Source organism: Alligator mississippiensis, chromosome 3 (assembly GCF_030867095.1).
Source record: "Alligator mississippiensis isolate rAllMis1 chromosome 3, rAllMis1, whole genome shotgun sequence".
NCBI classification, from domain to species: Eukaryota; Metazoa; Chordata; order Crocodylia; family Alligatoridae; genus Alligator; species Alligator mississippiensis.
In genome coordinates this window covers 148403247-148429924 of record NC_081826.1, presented here as the reverse complement: position 1 = coordinate 148429924, position 26678 = coordinate 148403247, and the positions used below count along the sequence as shown (strand labels likewise).

At 46.7% G+C, this 26678-nt stretch overlaps 1 protein-coding gene across 1 annotated transcript in view; it reads left to right on the top strand.

The window, feature by feature from the left end:
• LOC102561417 (glyoxylate reductase/hydroxypyruvate reductase-like) overlaps positions 1 to 25622 on the top strand; it is a 31302-nt gene extending 5680 nt beyond the window's left edge. The window contains exons 2-9 of the mRNA XM_006272078.4: positions 13170 to 13300; positions 14293 to 14365; positions 15693 to 15809; positions 19829 to 19917; positions 20439 to 20543; positions 21375 to 21510; positions 22024 to 22154; positions 24821 to 25622. Of these exons, the coding sequence (XP_006272140.1) occupies positions 13170 to 13300; positions 14293 to 14365; positions 15693 to 15809; positions 19829 to 19917; positions 20439 to 20543; positions 21375 to 21510; positions 22024 to 22154; positions 24821 to 24942 (904 nt within the window). The 3' untranslated portion in view covers positions 24943 to 25622. The remainder of the gene's footprint in view (positions 1 to 13169; positions 13301 to 14292; positions 14366 to 15692; positions 15810 to 19828; positions 19918 to 20438; positions 20544 to 21374; positions 21511 to 22023; positions 22155 to 24820) is intronic.
• The last annotated feature ends 1056 nt before the right edge of the window (positions 25623 to 26678 follow it).

Genomic DNA, 26678 nt, shown 5'->3' with positions numbered 1-26678 from the left:
ATAATAAGAGAAGGCATTGTGCCATCTCAAACACACAGGGTCTGCCAGTGCTCTTCATGCATGACCCAGTGGTAATATGTCTTTGCCAGGATCAGCCCTCTCCTGAGTACAGGCTCGCTGCGTTGCCAGACTGTGTGTGATGGTTTGCCCTCATGAAGAGAAACACCACACCCCTGTCAAACCCAAGTCAACTCTGGAAAAGACCCTTCTCTTTGCTGGTTGAACTGATTTTTCATAGAAAATATGGTTACCTCAGAAACTATATTTTGCAAAGAAAAAAAATCTTTAGACGAATATTTCAAAGTAAAACATTTGTGGGTGGGGTTTTCTTTTCATTTCAAAATTGTGATTTCTTTTTCCTCCATACTTGCCAAAATTCATTATTTTCCAACCATAAAAATGTTTGAAAGAAACCCTATTTTGGAAGACTTTTCCCTGTTATTAAGCAGTAAGAAATATTAAGCAGATACACAGGACACCTATATCAGTGTATATTACTCCAGCAAAGTGTTTAGCTCTGACTTTTCTGGAGGTAATTCCACCCAGATTCTACTAGGTTACACTGGTATAGGGCTTTATAGCATGCATCATCTCTTTTGTTAATACCAGAATAATGGTAGGTTATACCAGGCGATACCTCATGAATCAGAGTGCACCCCTTAAGTGCTATAGTAAGGCATTAATAGGGAAACATCATGCAATGTCTCTACTGCCTTGATGTGACTAGTTCATATACACAGATCCCAACTACCTTTAGACTACTTAGTTTGGGCACTGCTAGCAGTTTAGCCTTGGCAGCACAGAGTTTCATGCCAGCTAACCACCTGAGCATTTACCCAGCTTCACAGGCAGGCTAGTTTAAGAGTAGCTTGCATATGAGATGCACAGTGAAATCTGCAAGTTTGAAAATAATACCAAATTATTCTGGGTAGTCAAGTCCCAAGCTGATAGAGAGGAGCTGCAGAAAGATCCCGTCAAGCTAAATAAGTGGGCAAAAAAATGGCAGACAAATATCAACATCAACAAGTTCAAGGTAATTCGCCTGGAGAAAAATAACCTCAATTATGCGTACATAATGCTGGGTTTTGAATTAGCTGTTATGACTCAGGAAAGAGACCTTGAAGTCACTGGAGACAGTTCTCTTAAAACATCAGCTCAGTATGCAGCAGCAACCAAAAGAGCCAATTAAATGTTGGGCATCATTAAGAAGGAGACTGAAAACAAAACAGAGAACATCATCATGTCATTATACAAATCCATGGTGTGCACATATCTTTAATACTGTGTACAGTTCTGGTCCCCACATCTCAAAAGGGATGTAGCAGAATTAGAAAAGGCACAGAGAAGAGCAACTAACATAATCAAGGGCATCGAGCAGTTGCCATACCAGGAAAGACTATAAAGGCTGGGTCTCTTCAGTTTGGAAAGGAGAAGGCTGAGGGGGGATATGATAGAGATCTATAAAATCATGAAGGCTGTGGACCAAGTGAACAGGGAACTATTGTTAATCAGTTCCCAGAATACTACAACTAAAAGTCACCTGCTGAAATTAGCAGATGACACGTTTAAAAACTAGCAAGAAAAAATACTTTTTATGCGATGTGTAGTTAACGTATGGAAATAATTGACACAGGAAGTGGTGGAGGCAGATGGCATAGCCAGGTTGAAAAAAAGGACTGGATAAATTCATGGATGATACATCTGTTAATGGCTAAGCAATAGAATGGTTGGAGACATTCCCTCTGGCATCTCTAAACCAATAATGCTGGGTGCCAGAGAGGACATTGAATAGAGGATTGATAACTCTAGATATATCCCATTGACTGTTCTCCCTCTAGAACATCCATTTCTGCCACTAGTGGGATAGATGGACCATTGGTCTGATTCAGGAATTGCACTTCTTTTGTTATTATAGCAGAGTTGTGATATGGACCCACTATTTTGGGTAGGCCTCTTGTTCCCAGTCCAGTTCCATTGGCCTAAGTTTGGGTTTTAACCCTTCAATAATGTTTTGTATTTGCTCTGCCTCTCAGACACATCCCTCACTGCTATCTCCCACGTACAAAAAAAGGTTTTGGTTCCTTTTATTACCAAAGACAACTTTTTGCATTGCCGAGTAAGACACCAGTTTATTGGAATCATGAATATGCAGCTTTGAAGGAGGAGTAAGGAAAAAAACCAACAGGGAGCATCTTCCATGGGAGCATAATACCTGAGGGACATGAAACCTGCACCATCTTTTTGTTCTATGTTTATATAAAACCTAACAGGATGAGGGCCTGGGCCTGGATGAGTTTCCAACTTCAAGACAAGTAAGAGTATACTATGCAATTGTTTTAATGTTGCCCTGCTATTGGGTCTGGTATGAAATTTCTCCCATCAGAGCTTAAAGCCTCTTTTTAAAAAATGGCAGTTGTCTCTTTTAAAGGAAAATTAAAATACTGTTCCTTAGAACATAATTGTCCCAAGATTTTGGTTGCAACTAGCTAATTACAAAATCCCAGTTATGCCTTAAGAAGGATTAAATAAACTGGTCTGGTTAAAATCCCTAATGGAGACAATGTTTTTCTTCCCCACAGGAAACCTTAAAAATCTTATAAAAATAATCTTGCAGTAATAGTCTAACAGCTTAAATACGTGTATTTGCCCTCCAGCGAGCACAGACTTTCATCTGGTTAATAGACTTCTGAATGTCACAAAATCGGAAACAATGGTGCCAGATTTTTGATCCGTATGCAAAATCTTTGGCACTGCAGACTATAAAAGAAAGAGAAATCACTGCCGTGTGTGCTGTGTGAGGAGCTATAGATGCCTCAGCAATGAGCAAGACGATGCTGAAACTGATCACTGGAACCAAACTCTTAACACAAAATTAAATTAAAAGTCTGGCCTCTGGGTAGCCCAGTGACCTAGCCAGTGGGTGATGTGCTTCTGTCTACAAAACCAGGGTTCCAGATTCTTGCTTCTAGTGCTGGAGGCGCCTTAGAGCATTGCAGGGATTAAGGGACAAATTTATCCCCGGAGAAAGGGTGCCAGCTTCTGTGGAGTCACACTAGTAGTGAATGTGGCCTCTCATAGGGAGAGAGGGGTTAGGTCTTTGCATAGATTTCAATACAAATTAAGCACAAGACAAATTAAGACAGCATGGGCAAATAGAGAAAGCAGCAGAGTGGGTGCCGAGAAGTCTAAGTGTTAGATTCAGCTCTGATTCTGACTCATGACCTCTGGAAGGTGACCTGGAACCAAGCTCTGTGGTCCTTTGTGGAGCCAAACTTTCACTGATTTCACAGTAGCTGGCACGTGAGAGGCAGGGCAGAACAGTGGAACTAAAAGCATTAGTCATGAGCTCACTCCGATGGGTGCTGGGACCTTCCCCTGACTAACAACTGCAGAGTTTGACCTTGTTTCTTTAGGCTTTAGCACAGGGGCAGGCAAAATATGGCCCATAAGCCAGATCTGGCCTGCCAGGTGATTTCACCCAGCCTGTGGGTGGGTGCCCACCAAATAATTGTATCCAGCCCGGGCCACAGCTGCCTGGCTGCACTCTGCATGGGGCTGAGCCCCTCCCACTCCTGTCGGGGCAACGTGCTATGCTCCCATCCTTGCCCACAGGAGGGCCACAGCTCTGGCTAGCATGCAGCTTCTGGGCAGGGCCGCTGCTACTACTGCTGCAGCCGCCCAGGGTCCTGCTTGGCTCCCCTGACCTCTGTAGTTCCTCCTCCTGTCCCTGCTGCAGCATTCTGGGCAGCAGGTTGGTTAAGCTGCAGCTGAGCGGGAGTAAGGGGTCTGTGCTGGGGCCAGTGGGAGTGCAGAGCTGGGGCAGTGGGACTCAGCTGGGGGACACGTGTATTGGAGTTGGCAGCCTGGTCCTGTTCCCTGCCACCACATGCAGCTCCCGGGATTTGACCAGGAGTGGTGGGGAGTCCCACGTGATGGATCCAGCCCAGCTTGGCCCTACTCCCTGCCACCCTAGCCAAGTCCTAAGAGCTGCATGTAGCAGCAGGGAGCAAGGCCAGGCCAGCAGCTCCATTGTGCAGGGCTCCCAGCAGTAGTGCGCAGCTCTGGCCAAGTCCTAGGAGCTTCATAGGAGATGCATGAAGCCCTGTGCAATGGAGCTGGGCCAGCCTGGCCCCACTCCCTACCACCATGTGCAGCTCCTGGGACTTGGCTGGAGCCAGATGCCATTGGGGGACTCTGCCTGCCGTGGACCATGAGCTCCCCAAAGGCCCACCACCTGCTGCTGCTGCTTGTGACAGGGGCTGTGCACCATGGGGGGAGGACCTGCACACTCCTTCAAACCCAAACCCACACCTCTCCACAAACCCCACACACATACCCCCACCACAAACCCCACACACATATCCCCCCACATACCCCCCCACACTCCCCACAAAGAACAGGTTAGGGACTACTTAGAAAAGCTGGATGTGTACAAGTCCACAGGGCAGGATGGGATGCACCCGAGGGTGCTAAGGGAGTTGGCTGATGTGATTGCAGAGCCACTGCCCACCATCTTTGAAAACTCATGGTGATCAGGAGAGGTCCTGGATGATTGGTAAAGGGCAAACATAGTGCCCATATTTAAGAAAGGGGAAAAGGTTCCAGAGAACTACAGACCAGTCAGCCTCACCTCAATCCCTGGAAACATCATAGAGCAGATTCTCAAGGAATCTATTTCTAAGCACTTAGAGGAGAAAAAGGTGATTAGGAACAGTCAGCATGGATTCACGAAGGGCAAATCATGCCTGACCAACCTGGTTACCTTCTATGATGAGATGACTAGCTCTGTGGATGCGAGGAGACTAGTGGATGTGGTGTACCTTGTTTTTAGCAAGGCTTTTGATAGGTCTCTCACAACATCCTCACAGGGAAGCTAAGGAAGTATTGGCTGCATGAATGGGTAGTAAGGTGAATAGAAAACTGCCTGGAGCTTCAGGCTCAGAGGGTAGTAATCAATGGACAGAGACCTGGTGAGACTCCACCCATGACTGGGCCACAGGTATAGATGGCTATACCCTGTATAGGAGGGATCGAGTGGACAAAAGGGGTGGGGGTGTAGCTATGTCAAGGAAAGCTACGCATTCCTGCAAGTCGACATTGGCACCCACGGTGGATGACTTGAGACCCTCTGGGTTAAAATCTGTGGGGAACAGGGCGCAGGGGATACTATGGTGGGAGTCTACTACACACCCCCTACCCAGGGTGAAGACCTTGACCAGGAGTTTGCCAGGGAGTTGGCTGAGGCCACATGCTCCCGGTGTATGGTTGTCATGGGAGATTTCAACTACCCAGACATCTCATGGGAAGAGTGCTCAGTCAAATCCAAGCAGTTGCAAAGCTTTCTCTCGTGCATGGATGACCTCTATCTGACGCAGGAAGTCTACGGGCCAACAAGAGGTAAAGCGCTGCTCAACCTGGATCTGGCAACAGGGGATGACCTAATCAGTGACCTAGTGATCAAATGGAAGCTGGGTGACAGTGACCATGAGCTGATCACCTTCACCATCCACCGTAAAGCTGGCAAGTCAGTCAGTAATACAGACGTGCTCGACTTCAGGAAAGCTGACTTCGACAAGCTAAGGAGGCTTTACAGTGAGGCCTTAAAGGGCCACAACCCAAAGGGGAGGGGAGTTCAGGACAAGTGGTTGCTTCTCAAGGGAGCAATCCTGGATGCGCAAGCAAAGTCTATTCCATCTTGGAGGAAAGGCAGCAAAGGGCACAGCAGCCCCCCTTGGTTCTCCAGGGAACTAGCAGACCTCCCTCGTCTTAAAAGAAAGACCTACAAAAGATGGAGGACTGGAACCACCACCAAGGAGGAATACTCTGCTCTGGTCCAGACCTGCAAAGAGCAAACCAGGAAAGCCAAGGCTGCAACGGAACTCCAACTAGCTACTAGTATCAAGGGCAATAAAAAGTCCTTTTTTAGATATGTGGGGAGCCGGAGGAAAAGCAAGGGCAACATTAGATCCCTGCTAAACCAGATGGGACAACTGACAACCGATGCCCAGGAAAAATCAAACTTGTTAAATAGGTACTTCGTGTCAGTTTTTCACCAGTCCCATGGGATGCCCCTGCCCACTGCAGGATAGGGAGGCCCGGGTGAGGGAGATTCCTTAGCCTCCATTAATGCTGACCTCACGAAGGAACACCTTGGCAGGCTGGATACCTTCAAGTCAACCGGCCCTGATGGCTTGCACCCCCAGGTACTCAAGGAGCTGGCAAGCATCATAGCTCAGCCCCTGGCACAGATCTTTGAGAAGTCCTGGCACTCTGGTGAAGTGCCCAAAGACTGGAAGAAAGCCAATGTGGTGCTTGTCTTCAAAAAAGGGAGGAAAGTGGATCCAGCAAACTATAGGCCCATTATCCTGACCTCTATACCGGGGAAGGTCTTGGAAAAGATTATCAAGGAGGCCACCCTTAACAGACTAGCTGACAACAACATCCTGAGGGATAGCCAGCATGGGTTTGTTGCAGGTAGTTCTTGCTTGGCCAATCTCATTTCCTTTTACAACCAGGTGACCTATCACCTGGACAAAGGAGAAGAGATTGATGTCATATATCTTGACTTTAAAAAAGTCTTCGATCTGGTATCCCATGGTCACCTCTTAGCAAAACTGGCTCGACCACACCATGATCTGCTGGCTGGGGAAATGGCTCCGTGGTGGGACGCAGAGGGTGGTAGTTGACAGAAGTCAATCATCGTGGTGCGCTGTGACCTGTGGGGTTCCTCAAGGCTCTGTCCTAGGGCCTATACTTTTTAACATCTTCATTAATGATGTAGACATTGGTGTTAGAAGTGGACTGGCCAAGTTTGCCGATGACACCAAACTCTGGGGTAAAGCATCCACACCTGACGACAGGAGGGTGATCCAGGCAGATCTTGACAAGCTTATGAAATGGGCGGACGAGAAACTGATGGTGTTTAACACTGAAAAATGCAAGGTTCTCCACCTTGGGAGGAAAAACCTGCAGCATCCTTATAGGCTCGGCAGTGCTACGCTGGTTAGCACTACAGATGAAAGGGACTTGGGTGTCATGATTGATCACAAGATGAACATAAATCTTCAATGTGATGCTGCAGCTAGTAAAGCGAGGAAAACACTGGCTTGAATCCATAGATGCTTCTCAAGCAAATCCCAGGACGTCATTCTCCTGTTGTACTCGGCCTTGGTGAGGCCGCAGCTGGAGTACTGCATCCAGTTTTGGGCTCCACAATTCAAAAAGGATGTGGAGAAGCTTGAGAGGGTGCAGAGGAGAGCCACGCGTATGATCAGAGGTCAGGAAAACAGACCTTATGATGAGAGGCTGAGAGCCATGGGACTCTTCAGCCTGGAAAAGTGCAGGCTTAGGGGTGATCTGGTAGCCACCTACCAATTTATCAGGGGTGCTCACCAGGATCTGGGGGAATGTCTGTTCACCAGAGCGCCCCAAGGGATGACAAGGTCCATCGTCACAAACTCCTCTATGACCGTTTCAGGCTGGACATAAGAAAGAACTTCTTTACTGTCAGGCCCCTAAGGTTTGAAATAGACCACTGCCAGAGGTGGTTCAAGCACCTACTTTGAACGCCTTCAAGAGACATCTGGATGTTTATCTTGCTGGATCCTATGATCCCTGCTGACTTCCTGCCCCTGGGGCAGAGGGCTGGACTCTGATCCTCCAAGGTCCCTTCCAGCCCTAGTGTCAATGAAGTCTATGAAATCTATGAATGGCTTGATATTTAGTTGGCAGCCGATATCAAGTGGAGTGCCCCAGGGGTTGGTCCTGGGGCCAGTTTTGTTCAATGTCTTCATCAGCGACCTGGAAGATGGGATAGAATGCACCCTCAGCAAGTTTGCAGATAACACCAAGCTGTGAGGAGTGGTAGATATGCTGGAGGGTAGGGTTAGGATTCAGAGTACCCTAGACAAATTGGAGGATTGGTCCAAAAGGAATGTCATGAGGTTCAACAAGGACAAGTGCAAAGTCCTGCACTGTTGCAGGCTGGGGGCTGACTGGCTGGGCAGCAACTCTGCAGAAAAGGACCTGGGGATTACAGTGGACATTAAGCTGAATATGATCCAGCAGTGTGCCCTTGTTGCCAAGAATGGTTGTAGTAGGTGATGGGGATGTGAGTCCGTCCAGGGCCTCAATGCACTGGGGGAATCCCAGGGCACAGAACCCTGCCACTACTACCAGGGGGTCATGCACATGGAGCACCATGTGCCCAAGCTTGTCCTGGAGGGCGCTGCACACCTCCAGGATGGCCTCCCTGGCAGTGGCCTTGCCTACCCCAAAAAGATGGCCCACATAGCAGAGGCTGGCAGGCATGGCCAGTGTGAGCAGGGCGAGGGCCAGCCAGGAATGGGCAGCCACATGGCAGTATCCTGTCACTCCAGGTATGGCTGGAGCTGCTCCAGTAGGTCCTGGAAAGTGGCCTGACCCATCCTGAATGCCTCCAGCCACTGCTCTTCTTCACCCAGACAGGGTACAGGCAGCAGGTGCACCGCAGCAGCAGTCCTGGGATGGTGCACTGTGGCCAGGTAGGCAGTCAATGCACATGGAGGGAGCTGGGAGGGCCCAGATGGCTGTGGTGGGCCAGCACAGTGGCCAGCAGGAGCCCAGGGTGCTGGTCATCACTGCCAGGGGCAGCAGCTGGAGCAGCCATAGCGTATGGAGGCAGAGATAGTGAAGAGTGGATGGGTCGATATCGACTTGGAACGGTGTGGGCAGTGGGGTCCCACAGGGCTCGGTCCTTGGACCAATACTCTTTAATGTCTTCATCAGCGACTTGGACGAGGGAGTGAAGTGTACTCTGTCCAAGTTTGCGGATGATACAAAACTGTGGGGAGAAGTGGGCACACTGGAGGGAACAACTACAAGCAGACCTGGACAGGTTGGACATATGGGCAGAAAACAACAGAATGCAGTTCAACAAGGAGAAGTGCAAAGTGCTGCACCTAGGGAGGAAAAATGTCCAGCATACCTACTGCCTAGGAAATGACCTGCTTGGAGGCACAGAAGCAGAAAGGGATCTTGGAGTCCTAGCAGACTCCAAGATGAACATGAGTTGTCAGTGTGACGAAGTCATCAGAAAAGCTAATGGCACTTTATCGTGCATCAGCAGATGCATGACGAACAGAACCAAGAAGGTGATACTTCCCCTCTATCGGGTGCTGGTCAGACCACAGTTGGAATACTGCGTGCAATTTTGGGTGCCACACTTCAAGAGGGATGTGGATAACCTGGAGAAGGTCCAGAGAAGGGCCACTCGTATGGTTAAGGGCTTGCAGGCCAAGCCCTATGAGGAGAGACTAGGGCACCTGGACCTCTTCAGCCTCCGCAAGAGAAGGTTGAGAGGCGACCTTGTGGCTGCCTATAAGTTCATCACGGTGGCAGAGAAGGGAATTGGTGAGGTTTTATTCACCAAGGTGCCCCTGGGGGTTACAAGAAATAATGGCCACAAGCTAGCAGAGAGCAGATTTAGACTGGACATTAGGAAGAACTTCTTCACAGTTAGAGTGGCCAAGGTCTGGAATGGGCTCCCAAAGGAGGTGGTGTTCTCCCCTACCCTGGGGGTCTTCAAGAGGAGGTTAGATATGCATCTAGCTGGGGTCATCTAGACCCAGCACTCTTTCCTGCTTATGCAGGGGGTCAGACTCGATGATCTATTGAGGTCCCTTCCGACCCTAACATCTATGAATCTATGAATCTATGAGAGAGTTGCCACATGCTGCCTTGCACTGCAAAAGCTGCTTCTGGCCAGGCAAGTGGCTAGAGGGCTGCCAGCTGCTGGCAGCTGCAGCTGGAGCCTGGAGCTCCCCCCAGTGGGGGCAGGGGCCCATTGCAGGGCTGCAGGAAGTGGCACCAGTTTGCTGCTAAGAGCAACAAATCTGCTGCCAAGTCCCTGCATGTGTAGCTGCCTGCCTGGGAGTGTTAACTTGCAAGTAAACTGATCTCAGATCAAATGCATGTGTAGACGTGCTCACTGAGTAATCTGGAAAGGCAATCAGTGGATTTATTCTGGATTCACACCCATGTATCTGAAAATAGCCGACCCAGACAGACTGTGGGATTGCTTACAGATGAACATTAGGAAGCACACTGGTTGAGATCCATTCAAGATTTGACAGCAGACAGTGTAGTGGTCATGCCAACTCTTCAAAAGTTGCCTCATTTGTGGTTCAGACCTAGAATACATCCAGATGTTTATGTATGAATTTGTGTATGAAAATATTGTGATCCTTTATGAATCGAGACACGGGCAGATCTAGAGTTTTGAAAAGTGGGATGCAGATGGTGTTGTGTATCACTGTATAACATAACATGTTTTTCTTCAGGTAAAAAGAAACTAGAAGCTTTACTAATATGCTAGGGACCTACAGTTATGTTATTCAGTTTAAGATTGAAGCAAAAATAGATATTACTTTATTGGAATGTGCATTTATTTGCTATATATGGTTTGATATATTATGTATTAAAACCACAGTAAAATAGGCAAAAATATTCAAAAGTTATTGTTTCTTTAGTCCTGTAGTCATTAGAATTAAATGTACATCTTTCTGATTCATAAAACAAAATCTATGCTCCTTGAGCATCTTGACAGTGCAACCAATGCTTCACTGAAAGTTATTTCTACACCTGAGTTAATGTTCACCCGAGTTAAAATTTCCACATCTGAGTTAATGTTTCTAGCTAGCTGTGGAGATTCTGCCTATGTTCACTTTTTAGCTCTTTTTTTTTGTGATTGCCAATATTTGAACCTTTGTGGTATAGTCCAACTCTTGCTTGCCACGTCTTGATTATTCCTCAGTGTTATTAGTCGGGAGGTGTTATTTATTTTCTACCGCAGTCATGCAATGACAATCTACACATGGACTTACTGGTTCACAATCTCTATCGAATCTCTTCCTGACAACACCTGAGATTAAAGCCAATTATGGAAGCACAGTTTGCTTTGGGTTAATCACTTTTCTTTATTTTCTTTTTACATTTATAACCAACTCACAGTTAAACAGATTGTGGTTATTGTATGCTTTTCAGGTCTATCTTAACTTTTGACTTTGTAAATCTTCAGTTGGCTCACTCCACTATTACATAATATACAGTATAAATTAACTGAAACTCAACAGTTAAAATAAATAATAAAAATTATTCATTCCTTTTCTTTTCTTTGTACAGGACACTCTGTCTCCAGGAGAGATCTTATCTCACCAGATCTCTCCGGGTAGTTCTGCTTCTTCATGGTGATGGAGTAACCGTCACTCAGTCTCCCTCAATCATGAATTTCTCTAAAACTCTGATTAACTATACAAAATGTCCCAACACAAACAATAAAACAATAAACACTCTTTTGTGTATAGCCTGGAAGGTAACTGCCCTCTTTTTTCTCACCACTGCTTCAGCTGACATTCCCGCACCGCTCAGAGCCTCTTCCTGGAGATGAAACTTCTTCTCCGTCCACTCCCAGCTCCATGTGGCTCAATCAAGCTACTTATTGCTCATAGGACTGGTCTTCGGGTGTCTTTTTCACCCCTGCAGGATGCTTTCCTTCCTCTTTTTTTTATCCCTGGCGACTCGCTAAACACGCCGCTGCGCCCTCCTCTCAGCCATTCTATCTTAAAAAGACAGCTGCTCCGGAAGCGCTGTTCTCCTTTTTTCACCACTTCTGTCACTCCCTCATTCTTGATCCCTCTGGCATTAGTCAACATCTCTTCACACTAGCATTAAAAACAGTCTGCAGGGGGTGAAACAGGAGTTAGTTACATTACCAAGAGCAGCTAGAAAATAGCAGAAGTGCTGAAGAAAGAATAGCTTAATTAGTGGAACATTAAAACCTTCTTAAAAGGTTCCTTAGCACCTATGGAAAGAAGAGTTTAGAAGGAATCAGGCAGCTTTTTATAAGCCATGAAATCAACTGAGTCCCTCACTGCTGCTTGACTAGAAATGCTGCTGCTGTGCCAGGAAGTTGGTTTTAAACGTTGGGTGGACCAGGAATTAAAGGGGGCGTGACTGCAGCGCTACACCTGCTCTAGATCTGCCCCTCAACAGAGGAATAGAAGTGACTCACAAGTACCACACAATGACTAGCTACTGAGCATTCACAGCGCTTTATATTCTCTAGGGGCTACATCTTAACTTTGCAGCCCAGTGGCCCAGTCCCAAGAGCTGCCTGAAGGAAAAACTAGGGCTCAAGAGTAAATCCATGCTGCCATGGGGTGAGGCAAGGAGCAACACTGAAAAGCACACCTATTGCTCACTCCCACTCAACGTGTTGAAGACCAGAAATCATGTAGTCCACTGGTTTGGCCCAGCCCCAAGTATATGCTGCCAGGCATGCCTGAGAAAGAGCCTGAACAGGTCTTTGGGCATGTGCTTAGGGCTGTGCTATTTGGCTATGCTGCTTTGGTGCATTCTGGGCAGGAGTGACTGTTTCTCAACAGTGCTCTCAGGCTCCCCACAGAGGCAGTGTAGACATGCCCAATTATTTCCACCCCTGTGAACCCCCCTGAATCAGGGGAAGAGGGGTATTACCCCATTTCATGGAGCAGCTTACTCTCTTCCACCCCATGTCCCCAGGGCGCTGCTCTAGCAGTCACATAAGGAGGAGTAGCCAGGTCTGTTCCTACCCCCTGCCTGGCCACCTCTTTGCTCAAGGGGGTGGTATTAGAAGATTACCTCTGATTCTTCCCACACAAAAGCTAGTCTGACCCTGTGGGAGGTAGTTAGCCCTGTTAGTCTGAAGTCAGTCAGAAGGCAGTGTATGCACAATAAGATAGGCTCATCATTAGCTTCTGTAAAAGGATATGCAGAAAGCAGAGTATAAAGAAAGAGAAATTAGACTACAAAGACAAAGCGGGGGAGACAGCAAGGTAGGAGGGAGGTGGGGCAGTGCTAGGAAAGAAAAGCAAGTGAGCAGTAAACCTGTAGGAACAAAAGAGGTCAAAAAAGCTAAGCCAGGTAATGAGATAAGAATCTATAACCCTGCTTAAACTGTACTTAACACAGTCCAGTTTGTGGATGATTTCTTGTTCTGCAATTTCCCATTCAAACTGGGGTTTTTTTCATTTTAATCTGACCCTGAACCAAGGAGACTTTGCTGCCTAAAGAAATGAGTTGGCTCTTATTGCTTATCCCCCACCACCCCACAATGCTGACCTTGATCCACTCCACTATCATACCTCTTGCAGATGCCACATTGAGCAATGGGATTCAGAAGACCCAGTGCCACGCTCAGAACTTCTCAAGAAGGTTGCTGGGATCCAGGGCTTGTACTGTCTCCTGACAGAGAAGATAGATGCTGAAGTCTTGGATGCAGCTGGTATGAAAGTGGATATTTTGGAGGTACTTTAGTACTGCTGGGCTGGAAGAACCAGCAGAAAGTAAGATGTCCTCCACTTCCCCAGCTCCCAAATATCACAGTTATATGTAGGTATGCTAGCCTGCCGACACTTTTCACTGTTCCTTATTAACAGGTGGAGTGGAGGCCCCAGCACTTGGAGGTGGGACTTCTGCTTCCCTGCTCCAATGTGAGCCACTAACAAGGCATCCATGCTGGAGCAAGTTTTCTAGATTGCTGACTCTTTGGAGGGCCCTTTCCCTAGTTTGCATTAGGGCTGCATGTGGGTTCTACTGCTTGATCTTCTTGCTCTGGCTCCACTTGTGTTGACAATGATTAAAAAAAACCATAAAAAGCAACAACAGTGGAAGAAAAGATGCCTCTTTAATGCAACACTGTGAGATCAAGAAGCAAGCCCATTAAAGTGGCATTGGCTTTTACCACCAGTTGGTCCAGTTGTTAAAGGAAAACTGGCAAGAATTCTTGTGGGTGACATCTTTTACTAGACCAACCATATGGTTGCTATAGACACAGGCAACCTTTCAGGTATCGTAATACTCTTCCTTAGGCCTCTGAGACAGAAGCCCGTACAGCAAAGTCAAACAGAATTTGGACAAAAAGCTTGCTAAGTAAGGACATGATCACCCATGGAGTGCAAAGGTTAGCAAATATCAGGAAGATTATAATGGATTCTGAAGTCATTGAGGAAAATGGGATTCACACACTGATGTTCACCATGAACATGTGACAAGAAGGGAAGGGGAGGAAGCCTTCATCCACAGAGCATCGAGGAGACAGAGGGCATGGGATAAGTGACAGTTCAGTACTGGGCATTTCCAGAAGGAGCAATAGAAGGTAGCTAGGTATGTGTCGTTGCCTATCAGTCCTGATCCCCATCAGCATGGAGCAGCCCCTGTCCAGGTGAGGCCTTCAGTATGTGAGTTATGACATCTTGTTCTCTCTGCAAATGACAGGGCCCAGTCTGAAAGTGGTTAGCACTATGTCAGTGGGATATGACCACATTTCTCTGCAGGAACTGAAGAAGAGGTAAGGAAAGCTGCTGCCTTTAACCACAAGGTCTACAAATGCAGGAAACCCTTCCCCTTTCTCCTTAAGGGCTGAAGAATGGGGATACTGTAAAAGCTGTGTCTCTTGCCAAGCAATGGAGCTCCCAGCTGCTGTAATGGAGCTTGAGGCAATGTCTGCACAATAAGCTTACTGCTGCCAGGCTCACACAACTTTGGGTAGGCTAATTAGCCATGCTGAGTGACTGTCCTAGTTAGCCTGCCCCCACACTAGCCCATTTCTACCTCTGTGCAGATGGGGCTATATTGCTAGGGACCAGCCAGCACATAGCACTACCATGTGTTGGAGGTCACACCTGGCTTCTGGGGAAGGTGAGTTTACAGCATATGTGTAGCCCTGTTCTCTCTGCATTGTGAGAAGCATTGTGCACCCCTGGGGAAGAAAAAGGATATAGCAGAGATCTGAGAAACTTTAGCCAGCACTAGCTTCTTCCATGGTCAAATCCAGGACTTCATAAAAGGAGGCATAGGAGCAGTGACCCACACTGCAGGGGTGGCTACACTCCCATATGGAGCTCCCTCACCTCACTGTGATGGGCAGGCCACATTGCAGGAGGAGCAGCCAGGGTTTGTTTTTTGGTCTTTTTTAAGTCCCTGAATCAGGTAAGAATCCCACCCCTGCAGCTCTTGGCACCCCTTCCTTTTCCTCTGTGCTCAGCTGCACCTCCACTTCCATTCCCACCCCGCTCACCCCCCCAGCTACTGTAACTATCCCCAGCTGACTGGGGGTTGGGAGGAGAGGGGCTGTACCCCAGCTGGGCTGTGCAGGAACCCAGGCTCAGCCAGGGACAACGGCAGCAGTAGCAGCGCCAGCAGGTGAGTTCACCCTCCCCAACCCTGCTCTTGGGCTGGCAGAGAACACCATGGGGGACAAGGCAATGGCAGGTGGGGAAGAGGAATAGTATGGGAAGGGATGTGCCACTGAGCATGGAAGGGACGGGCAGGGGAGGGAATTCTTACCTGATTCCAGATTTAAAAGTCCCTGTCTACTGCTTCCACAGTGCAGTCTGAAATAGGTGTGTGACCATGCTACTGCACCTGCCTCTGGATCTGTCCCTGACTTCATTCACTGCCATAACCACCCTTTTTGACAGTCCTACCAGGACAGCCAAGGAGGAGATGCGCCTCGAGACTATATTCTGCTCATGCTTAAGTCTATTTATGTCCATAATGGGTGGAATAGTATAGTCTTCAGGTGGAGATGGTCCAGGGATAGCTTTAGTTCAGTCACTCATGCATTCTGGAAACCCTGCTAATGATGCATCTGAATATTTTTTGTCTTGATGCAGAGGAATCAAATTAGGATACACTCCGGATGTGTTGACAGAAGCAGTTGCTGAACTCACGGTTGCGCTTCTTCTTGCAACATCTCGTCGACTGTTAGAGGCTGCGGAGAAAGCTAAGACGTAATTTTTTTTTAAACCTTTCTCTATTCAAGGTAACCAGCAAAAACTGTTTAGGGTGAGTCCACTGGTAGAAAGTGAGAGATTAATGTGCTGTTGAATAAACAATTAAGAAAAAAAATGGAGATTTGAAGAAGTGCTTGAGAAGGATGTTGTCATGTCAATGGGCAGGAGATGAGAGTTTCCCTCCTTTGCACTGAAAAAGACACACAGTCTGAGAAAAAACACAAGATGAACAAAAAGGAAAGGAAAGCAAAAGCCAGCTCCTTGCCCCATCTCTGCCAAAAAGAAATCCAGTGTCATAGTCTTATGAAAAATCTGAGTGTGTCAATAAAGAAGTAAAAGTGCAATAGTGAAATAGTGCATTTGACCTTTCAAAAAGCCTTTGCTGAAGTCCTTCACAAGAAGTGACTAATTGAGGCCCTCTCTACACATGCAGGTGAAGGTACGATGGGATCTAATGTGTGATCCAACACAGTCGCACTTCCTGGCATGCCACATGTGTGAGAAGGGGCAAACTCCCTCCCAGCAGGAATTAATACAAACGGATCATTGGTGAAACAAACACGCATACCCAGGGGGTCTTTTGCCAGACGCCAAGAGAGTTTTCAGGTGGGGTTATGCCACCGCTTGCCTGCTCTCTCCCTCTCAGTCATTGTCACTCTAGCACTTACAGCCTCTTGTCAAAACAGTCTCTCTGCTTAGTTCCTCTGCACATGCTCTCTTGGATGCAGAGAGAATGCCAGGCCCAGGCCTCCACCTTCAGGCCCACAAGCTCTTGTCTCCTCTGCTTACCTCTCCAGGATCTGTTTAATTCCTGTGGAGCCAGCCAGTTATCATCATCAACTGGTTCAGTCCTGCAGGACAAGCTTGCAATCACTTGCTTACTGCCTGTGGCTGCGCAACAGCCCCAGAGGCGTGTGGCCTGTGGGCAGCCTACTACAATGTGATTGTGGAGTTGTGCATTAGATCCCATTACGCCTTATTGCTGGTGCAGAAGCAGCCTTTGTATCCCAGGCTCCCCCTGCAGTGGCAAGACGCAAGCCCCCACAGCTGGGAGTCCCATACACCCCAGTTGAAGGGCTCCCAGCCACAGAGACGCCCCATGCACCTCCGGGGCTGGAGGATCCCTGCTGCAGTGATCTCCCTACCTGGGGGTGCATGAAGTCCCCAGACCTTGGGAATCACAGCTGTCATGATTCCTAGGGCTTGGGGGTTTTTCACTGGGCATGGTACACCCCTGTGCCTGGGAGCCCCATCAGCCGACATGGCTTCCAGCAGCAGGGGAGAGCCTGTTACACACTTAAACTAAAGCTCGATAGCAAGCAGCTGTAAAGTTAGTATACATTTTCAAGGTCTAACTTTATAGCTGGTTGGAGCTTTTCGTTGTGTCATACCTACTTTGCATATATAGCTCGTCTCCAGGTAATCAACCAGATAATTGTGCAATGCCTGTGATGTGTACAGGGGGCCTAAGAAAATGAAGTAGTGTTGGGTTAAAAGGCAAACCACTGCTTGGGATTAGTAACTGGCAAGGAGACAGAAAAACAAAAATAAAAGGTTACTTTTCATTGTGCTGTAACAATAACAACAGATTTCGTTGAGAACAAACATTTGATTTATTTATCAATTTGATTTATTTATTTGATCTGGAGGGTGACTACAGGCAACAAAGTGGTAACCGCTGGAAATGATATAAAATGACTTATGAGCAGGGAACCTGGTTTTCTCTGTTTAAAAATTATACATTCTCTGATTTAAGGAAAACCCCCAAATTCTCTGATTTAAAAACCCAGACTCCACATCTTTCCACAATTAAAATGAAATGCCACAATATATATAGGTACCAGTTGAACACAATGTGTTTTTCATATATAGAGAATTTTAAAGCAATTTGAAAGCCTACCAGTGCCTCAATCATTATAATAAAATAAATGCTAAATACCTATATATTTTGGTGTTTGATTTTGGCTTTTCTATCATAGAAAATCAGAGCTCCCCCTACGCCCTTCACTCACCAGGACGTGGGTCCAGCTGAGGCTGCCTTCCCATCCCCCCACTCCCCAATATTTGGTGCTGAGCAGCCTGGATATGCCGGTGCCCTGCACCTGCCCATGCCATTGCCCCTCACTCCCAAGTCACAGCCCCCCAGTGCTGCAGATGCCCCTCACTTCCAACCCACAGTCCCTTGGGCCTGCCGGTACCCCTCACTCCCTACCCACAGCCCCTCCTTCCTCCAGCCCTACTGCAGCGCCCCCATCCACCCAGGTGCCCCTCACTCCCCAACCCTTTAAAAAAAGAAAATCCCGGTTTTGCCATGGTGAGTGGAAAACTCAGATCCCTGCTTATGACAGTCTGGAGAACAGTGAGTAAACTTCAAAAGGACCTAACCAAGGCAGGCAAATAGGCCACAGATTAAATTCAAATTAATACATCAAGGGAGGAATAGTTTGGACTTCTTGCACATCTAACCAGGTTTCATTAGCTATAGCCACTCAGGCTATTGACCTTGACATGCCTGCAAACAGGATGTGAGGGCCGATGGCTGGTTCTCCAGCTTGTACTGTGTCAGTCTGCTGTCTCAGTCCCGCCTCCTCTTGGTCCCTCTGCCATGCTTTGCAGACCTCCAGGGCTCTGCTCCAGCAAAATCCCTGTCCCAGTACTAAGGCAGACTGCCCGGCACCCTGCTGAGAGTTGTTCACCACTGGGCTCTCCAGCTGGAAACTTGACCCCTTTCTTGGTCAGACTGCACTGACTTTTACTTCCCACTCCCCTGCTATTATAAAGCACCTATACATGAGCATCAAATCTGCTCCAATGCACTATAATTACAGCACATTGGAGCAAGCTTGATTAATCGAGTCTGCTGGAGTGTGTTAATTACTGCGCTGCAGCAGACTCCGGCATCTCACGTATCAGCATGCCCATGCTTAAAAATGGTGGCAGGGGCATTTTAACTAAAGCTCATTTGATGAACTTTAGTTAAAGCACCCCCACCGCCATTTTTAAGCATGGGGACACTCCAGGCGCTTTAATTAAAGTGGCTCTCGGAGCCCCTTTAGTTAACACTCCTCCCCCCCCCACACACACACACACTCCCGGAGCACATGTATAAACTCCCATAGTCCCTAGGATGGATGTAGCTGAAAGTGGATGTGCTGTTGCCTGAAGGGGCCACCCACCTGGTGTTACTACAGCACCCAAGAGATGGAGAAGGAGAACCTATTACAGAATATAAAATACCATAGTACTAAAACTAGTCCTGGCTAAGCCCTTACCTGAATTGTGCACTCAGTTCATGTCAGGAAGCCTATACCAGAATTCAGGGGGTGGTGTAGATTGGACAACAACAACGATTAGGACAGTGAGTTGTGAAGACTGAGGAAAGGCTATCAGCTTTCCTCCAAGGGGAGACAAATAAAAGGAGATATCAACAATGACATATAATCAGGGATCTGGGTTTTCCATTTCCTGTGGAAAAACTGGCAATACAGCCAGGCAGCATGGTGAAGACACAGCTTCCTGCAGGTAAGTCTATTTGGGAGGAGGGGTATAAGTAATGCAACTGGGAGCAGAGGGGGCATAGGCAACATGTAGAGGGGCACAGTGGGAAGCACCACTTTTGGGGTGATTGAGGCAGCGGTGGCAGCTGCTTGCGCCAAACCTGTTTAGTGAGGGAGGGAGTGGGGCACGGTTGGCGGCTGGGGCCAGAGGCACTGCCCAGCCAGGGCGGTGCGCAGTGCCTGAGTCCAGGCCCGGGGCCTGGGCTGGAGCAAGTGGGAATGCACAGCTTTAACCCCGCATGTGACTGCCAGCGGTGCAAGCTGCTTGCCCGGGCGGACAGACAGGGGCCCGAGTGGGGGGTTCACGCTATGACCTGGCAGCCAACCCTTTGTGGCCCTGTGGTTGGGAACCTCTGCTATTAAATGATTAACCTGAGCTAAACAGGAACAGTCTCCACTTTCCAAAGTGCTAGTGTTGTACAGCATGTGCCTGAAGTAGCTTCACATATCATTTTTAAGTGGTGGCTGGGGAACCTGGAAACCGCTCTGGATGTGTGGACATGGCCTGACAGACAGCACCGTGGGGATTCTCGGACTGGGAAGAATAGGTGAGTTGCAATATCCCCAGAGACATTTTTGTACAGCTTTCATATAAAACCAGCCAAAAATTTCTGCATTTTGATTCTTTGGTGAAAAACCAAATTGACAAAAAGAGACAAAACATAGCAACATGAATTAGAGCTGGTCAAAACTGGTTCAATGAATCTGGCTCTATCACTGATGGATAATGACTCCCCCCATGCCCCTCTCCCTCCCACCTAGCAAACCTGCTCAGAGAATAGGTTGAGGGATAGGTGTGTGGCAACTTGTCCTGAATACTGGGCCACAGGGGCTGTCCTGAGATCCATGTGGCCTGGGGGATGGCAATAGGTTCAGGAGCCTGGATACCTATTTCTCCCATCAGGCACAACAGCCCCTCCTTTACTGACTGATCATTTGAAAGAAAACTCATCCAGTGAAATCTGAGCTTCCCGTTCCCAATAGACCTGTCCATCTGCAGAAGAGGGGATCACAAGTGCAGATGAGCACAGAAGAGAAGGAACTCAGGGTTATAAATTCTGCTTTACAGGGGTTGCTGTTGCAACACGTTTAAAGCCATTTGGAGTCAAGAGATTCCTCTACACTGACATGAGTGCCAGGCCTGAAGTGGCAACCAGCATCCCAGCAGACTCTGGTAAGGTGGAAAGGTGCTGTGGCCCAGAATACTCTCAGGCAGTGGAAAGTACAGGCTAGAGCAGCCCATCCCAATGAAAGCTCTAAGCCAGGGATGAGCAAAATAGAGCCCACAGGCCAGATCCAGCCCACCAAGGGATTTTGTCTATCACGCAGCAGGTCCCTCAGTCCCAACCAGCCTAGGTGCTGGGAGCAGCATGGGCAATGCCACATGCGGCGGATCCTGCCACCCGCACAGCGGGGCTGAGGCAGTGCAGCACCCGGACTCCATTTCCCAGCAGACCTGCTAAACCCAGGCACCTGGGGCTGTCCGCCTGCATCCACAGCTTCTGAGATGAGGGTTTTCTCCCATTCAACATGGGGGCAAAAAGAACCTCATCTTGGATTTGAGTACCAGGCAGGGGGCAGGCAACTGCTGCAGCTCCGGCTCTGGCTCTGACTCCAGCTCTAGCTCTGTCCCAGGCTTGGGGTTGGAGTCAGAGCTGCAGATTTCTTTTTCTTATTTTGAGCTCCCACCCCCAGGCAGTGACTGCATATGAAATTATAATCAAAAGGTGCATATGCTTATTGCAAGCAGCACATGCTTCCTGTAGAACAGCCTGGGGAATGAAAGAGCTGAGAAAGCTGCATTATGCCAAACTAGATAGCTTCATTTGGAGAAACTGTTTACACGCACATACAGGAAGCTTAAATGAGCCAGCATTAGGGAACAAATTGTCTAATATTTGTGGATTTGGGTCAGCTCAGTGCCAAGAAAAATCTGAGGCTTTGTCCAATGTTATATGTGGTTTTGTTTGAAATCTCTGGAGGTTCTCTGTTTTGTTTTTCACAGTGACCATGGATGAGCTGGCAAGGCTTTCGGACTTCATTGTTGTGTGTTGTGCTTTAACTCCTGAAACCCAGGGTATCTGCAACAAAAGTCTTTTCTCCCAAATGAAAGATACCGCCATATTTGTCAACACCAGCAGGTGAGAGAGGCTGGGAGAGAAAATAAATGTTTTCCAGCCAGTACTCAGCAAGATAAACACAGAGATGTCACACTGGAGAACATACACTCCTGACACAAATCCTTACATGATCAGAGAGGGAGATAAGATTTATACTCCTGGCTCTAATGACATCCCAGCTCAATAATATCAAATCAACTTTAACGCAATTATTAAAAATAAAAGGCTTACGCTGGTGTAATCTGACAACATGCTGATGGCAAGGGAAGAGATGCATCATGATAAAGGAAAATCCCATCAATAGGATTCAGTCTCATTAGATAAGCTGATCCCTCACATAATACAGTATGATTCATGCTGGAGAACAGTACTGTAAGCCCTTGGCCTCAGAGTTTATTATAAAGCTGCCTTCCAGTCTATCCAATCCTGTTGTTAAAACCTTCACCAGATAACTAAGGCTCTTAGCTGCTTGAGCAGCAACACACAGAAGATGCCCAGGAACTGATAGATACTTTGTTCTTCTTTTCCCAACAGGGGTGGCGTAGTGAACCAGGATGACCTGTACCAGGCATTGGTCAATGGTCAGATTGCAGCTGCTGGTCTGGATGTCACAGAGCCTGAGCCTCTGCCTACAGATCATCCTCTTTTTAAACTTAAAAACTGTGGTGAGTGTGTGTTGAAAGCAGCTCCTGTCTTCTGAAGAGCAGCAGCTGAAAAGGGTGGTTTGGGAATTACAAGCTTTGGCCTTGTTTCTACAACACACAGTTTTTACTAAAGCTGCTTGGAGAATGTGCAGTGAAATCATATCCACTGGAAAAAGCCTTTCTGTTGAAATGAAACACTTTCAGGGAATGTGTGTATTTTGAGAGAATTTCTGATGGGAGAAAAGCCAAGTGAATCATTTTGCCTTTCTCATTTCATTTTGGTAATGCTGAAATGGTTCATTTTTACATTTATATTCAAATATAATTTATCTTATGTTTCTATTCATTTAATATTCAATATTGTGTGCTCTATTTGTAATGTTTTGGCATTATCAAAACAGTTTGATGTTTTTGGACTGGAACATTTCACTGTTTCCAAGTCATTATTTTTTCTGGACTTTTTGTTCTGTGGTAAATTTTGAACTTTTGAATTTTAATTTCAATTCAAAATTAAAAGAACTCCAAAATACTGCAATTTCCTATAGAGGAAGTTTTCTTCCAGCTCTAGTCACCACCAGGCATGGGTTTGTCTCAGTGCATTTGCTTCTCCAGTCATATTTGTAGTCTTAAAAATCTTCTTTTGGCAGGCGTCCCTGTCTCCAGTGAACAAATACTGTTGAGATTTGCCCCAGTGCAAACTAGACTAAAAAAACAGCAGATCAGACCCTCAGCAGGTATCAATCTGTATGCCACCCCTGGAGTCAGTAGAGCTATACCAATATATATCACCTGAAGCCATGAACTATTTAATGTGTCCTGAATAACTAGCAGCTTTTCTAAGCCAGGGAATAGGAGCAATCTTGGAATTAAATTTCAGTGCCCAGCAGGGCTGTGCTTGCCTAAAAATCTATAATCAATTCAATTCATAAAATGTTAAGGTTGTAAGGTTAAATGCACCCCTTTAACTCTGCCCTTTGGTGTGCAGGCATTAAAACAGGTTCAAACAACCTGATTGCATATTAATTCTGAAATGCCCAATGTCATACAAATGGCTTCTACTGCCTCGTGTATATATGAAGTATCTCAGCATTTTCTCCATTCTTTTTCTATGTACATTAAGTTTGTTGTTATACAGGGTGAGGGCACCTGTATTGCTGTAGGGTCTGAACCTTATCTGAGCTGAAATACATGAACTAGCCTCTGGCCCATAGATAGTCTATGGTAAAGTATGTATTAGTTATGTGGTCAGTGTTAGGGCACTATATTCTGCATTTTTTCTCTTCAGCCAACAGAACTGAGAGACCTTTAGGGGTAAACCAGAGCATGAAACATTTAACTACTAATTCAACTGCAAAATTTGGTGGTTTGCGTATAGAATTTAGGGGTTTGGCATCTGGACAGCTATGCAGCCCAGAGCCCAGAACCTGTATAGGCAAGGAAAAGAGGGCATGTTTGACAGTTAGCATAAACAGATCATCACTGACCTGTCTTTAAAGGGGGCTGAACTGTATTTACGCTAAACAGGAGGTTATGTCTAAAATGTGTTGACAGGTGTTGTTTCAACCAGAACCGTGTTTGTAGCTGCTTGCTACAAATCAGCCCAGACAGGCATTTATTACCACAGGCTGGCAGATTGGTGGCCAATATGGAACGAGCACAGTGGCCAGCAGCCAGATGTCTGCATCTGGTTAGCTCTAAATGGTGGCAGCCTCCCTGGCAGTTCCAGAAGTAACATCACATTCTAACTGGACCATGGAAGGCACCTTGCTCTCTCCCCATCCGAGGAGAGAACATCAAGTGGAAGGGCATTTCAGTAAACAGGTGGGGGAATTAATTTCCCCAGGGTGTCATCTGACACTAGCACTATTAATAAGCATGCACACATACCTCCTCCCTCTTCCTCTCCTTCTAAGCCCCAGAGCAAGGATGATCTGGGGCCACACGTGTGTGCAACACTCAGCAGAGGGATGTTTTATGTGTGTGTAGTGCCATCTGCCTCTGCTGTTTGCGTGTTCTGCTCTTGCAAGCCAGCAGGGGATTGACATTTTTAAGAATCCAGCAGGATTTGACTAAAACATCGTCTTAACTTTGGAAATCCTTTTAAAACCCTGCAGGATTCTTGTAAATTTCAATCCCCTGCCAGCTCACATGAACAGAGCAGGCAGGCAGATGGGAGACAGGTGTGACTTGCATGCAGACATCCCCAAGTCAAAAGGCAGCTGGTAGGTCTCTTCTTAGCCCCACTGTGGCTTAACAGTACCCTTGCCATCCTCAGTGTTTGCAGCCTCCAGCAGTTAAGCAACTGGGAGTCCAAAAGGCCTCTATGAAGAGCCCATTTCCACAGCTCCATCACACAGTCTAAGCCTCCTGCCCTTAAGTATGATAACCAAGCAGCATCCCCTCCTCACAGAGTCCTAAGCAAGGTGCAGGCCCATAGGTGAGCTATACAACAAGAGTATCCAGAATCCATGGGAATCTGTTGTTTTCCTAAGAGGCTCTGGCTCAGGAGCAGATTGCAGGATTGTGCAAAGGCTTTCAGAGGACCCCTGCTGTATGAAGACTGGGTGATGAATAGTGGTGACAGGGTAACATCTGGAGGTGTCCAGACAGCTCAGGCCCTCAAATTCCTACAGCATAACTCAGCACCAAAGAAGTAACCTCTGGGTTTTGTTTTTTTTCTGTTTCAGTTGTCCTGCCCCATATTGCCAGTGCCACGGTCAGTACACGCAATGCCATGGCTGCCTTAGCAGCAAACAATTTGCTGGCAGGTCTCCGGGGTGAAGCAATGGAAAAAGAGGTGCCACTCTGAGAAAAAAACTGCAAGGCTCTCTTCTCACTCACCCTCCTTCTAACACACCACCAGCCTATACGAAAACAGCCACTCATTGTCGGGAACCATTTTAACCACAGAGGTCCTGTGACACACTCTGAATGTGAAAGATTTAGCACCTATAGCTTTGTGTTCAGTTATATTATACTTTAAATACAAGCTTTTAGACCAGTTGTAGCATTAAAGCACCATTGTTTTCTTAATTTAGAGAAAGAATAGGTCAATTCTCATCATCTCTAAGAATGAAAGTGCTTCATGACCATCAGATAGTATTAACCCCTTGTGATTAGCACCCCATCTACCTGCTGCCCCCACTGCCCCCATGCTACAGCTCTGTGTATGCATTACATATGGCTCTATGCCCCCATACAGTTCTTAGTGATGCTGCAGAGTCCAGAGACACATATCCTGACAATAGAAGCGATGTTACCGCTGGTGTTCTGCTCATTGTTGGAGGTGAATGTCACAGACAGATAAGCAATCTTTTTAGAATGTGACCTTTTTTAAGCTAACTTGGCATTTGCTAAGGGGGAGAGGGTTCATTAAAATTATCTGTATTCTTATTGTGCATTATACAATCGACAGGGAAGATCTCTAGTAAATTTGCATTTATAGAATGAGCACATTCCCAGAAATAAAACCTATAACATTTTTATCAACCCCGGCACTTTTTTGTAGTTTCATTTGCTTTGTGAATTCAGGTTATGTTCTCTTTCTTACATAGGAACCTTTAAAAGCTAGTGCACATTAAAGACATGTAAAGACTTCTATTTCCATTGCATTAACAAAGCAGTGTGGCAAACCTCACAATCCTTGAAGTTCTTAATTAACCAAAAAGGGGAACCTTTACATCTACCTCTCCTACTCTCTCATATTTTTTTACTGCCTTATGTTACATCCATTGTGTTAAGAATAGCGTGGCTTTCTCTCACCAAAATGAGTGGATTGTTTGGTTCATATGATATGCTTCATTTGTCTCCAACACCATGTGCACTTTTTTCCAGTTTCTCAACAGTAGATGATATTCAGCATTGCCTAATTGGAAGTTGCTAGTAAGCCATTTTTTTTTCTAGGAACTGAGTATAGAGGAACTGAAATGATGTTGTTGTTTGTGGGAGATGTGCACACGCATACCTCCCAAGGAACAATTCAGCAATAAGAAACGAAATGGTATACCTTGCATATGGAACGTAAGCGAAATGGAAAATAGGTGGAAAGAGTGACATGATGGAAATGGATGTGGAATGCTGACACATGCTATTTTGGCATTCAAGTGTGTGCACAAAAGTGGATGACACAGACTCTACTAGAGTTTAAAGCAGGCAGAGTCCTTGGGGCCTGAACCCCAGGCTAACTCCTTAGTAGTCTTTGTCTTGTAACAGCCCCTGCTGTTTACTCCCAAGCCTCTCAGGCTCCTCTCATTTTGCCTTTCTTCTCCTCTGCCTGGTCTCGGGAGTCCTTTTTTCCAAGACTGTCTCTTGCACTAAGGCTTTGAAGTCCTTAATTGGTACCAGAAACAGCACAGAGTCTCCAGGTGCTAATGCCTGAATTCAGTGGTATTATGCAAATTGTCTATCGTTCGCTTGATGTTCTATTCCCCACTAATAAAGTACAGAGGCAGGTTCCCACAAGTGTGCCCCAAAACATGATTAACTTCTTCCTATCCCATGTACAAGCTAGTCAGGGAAACTGAGCCACAAAATATTACTGTAGCA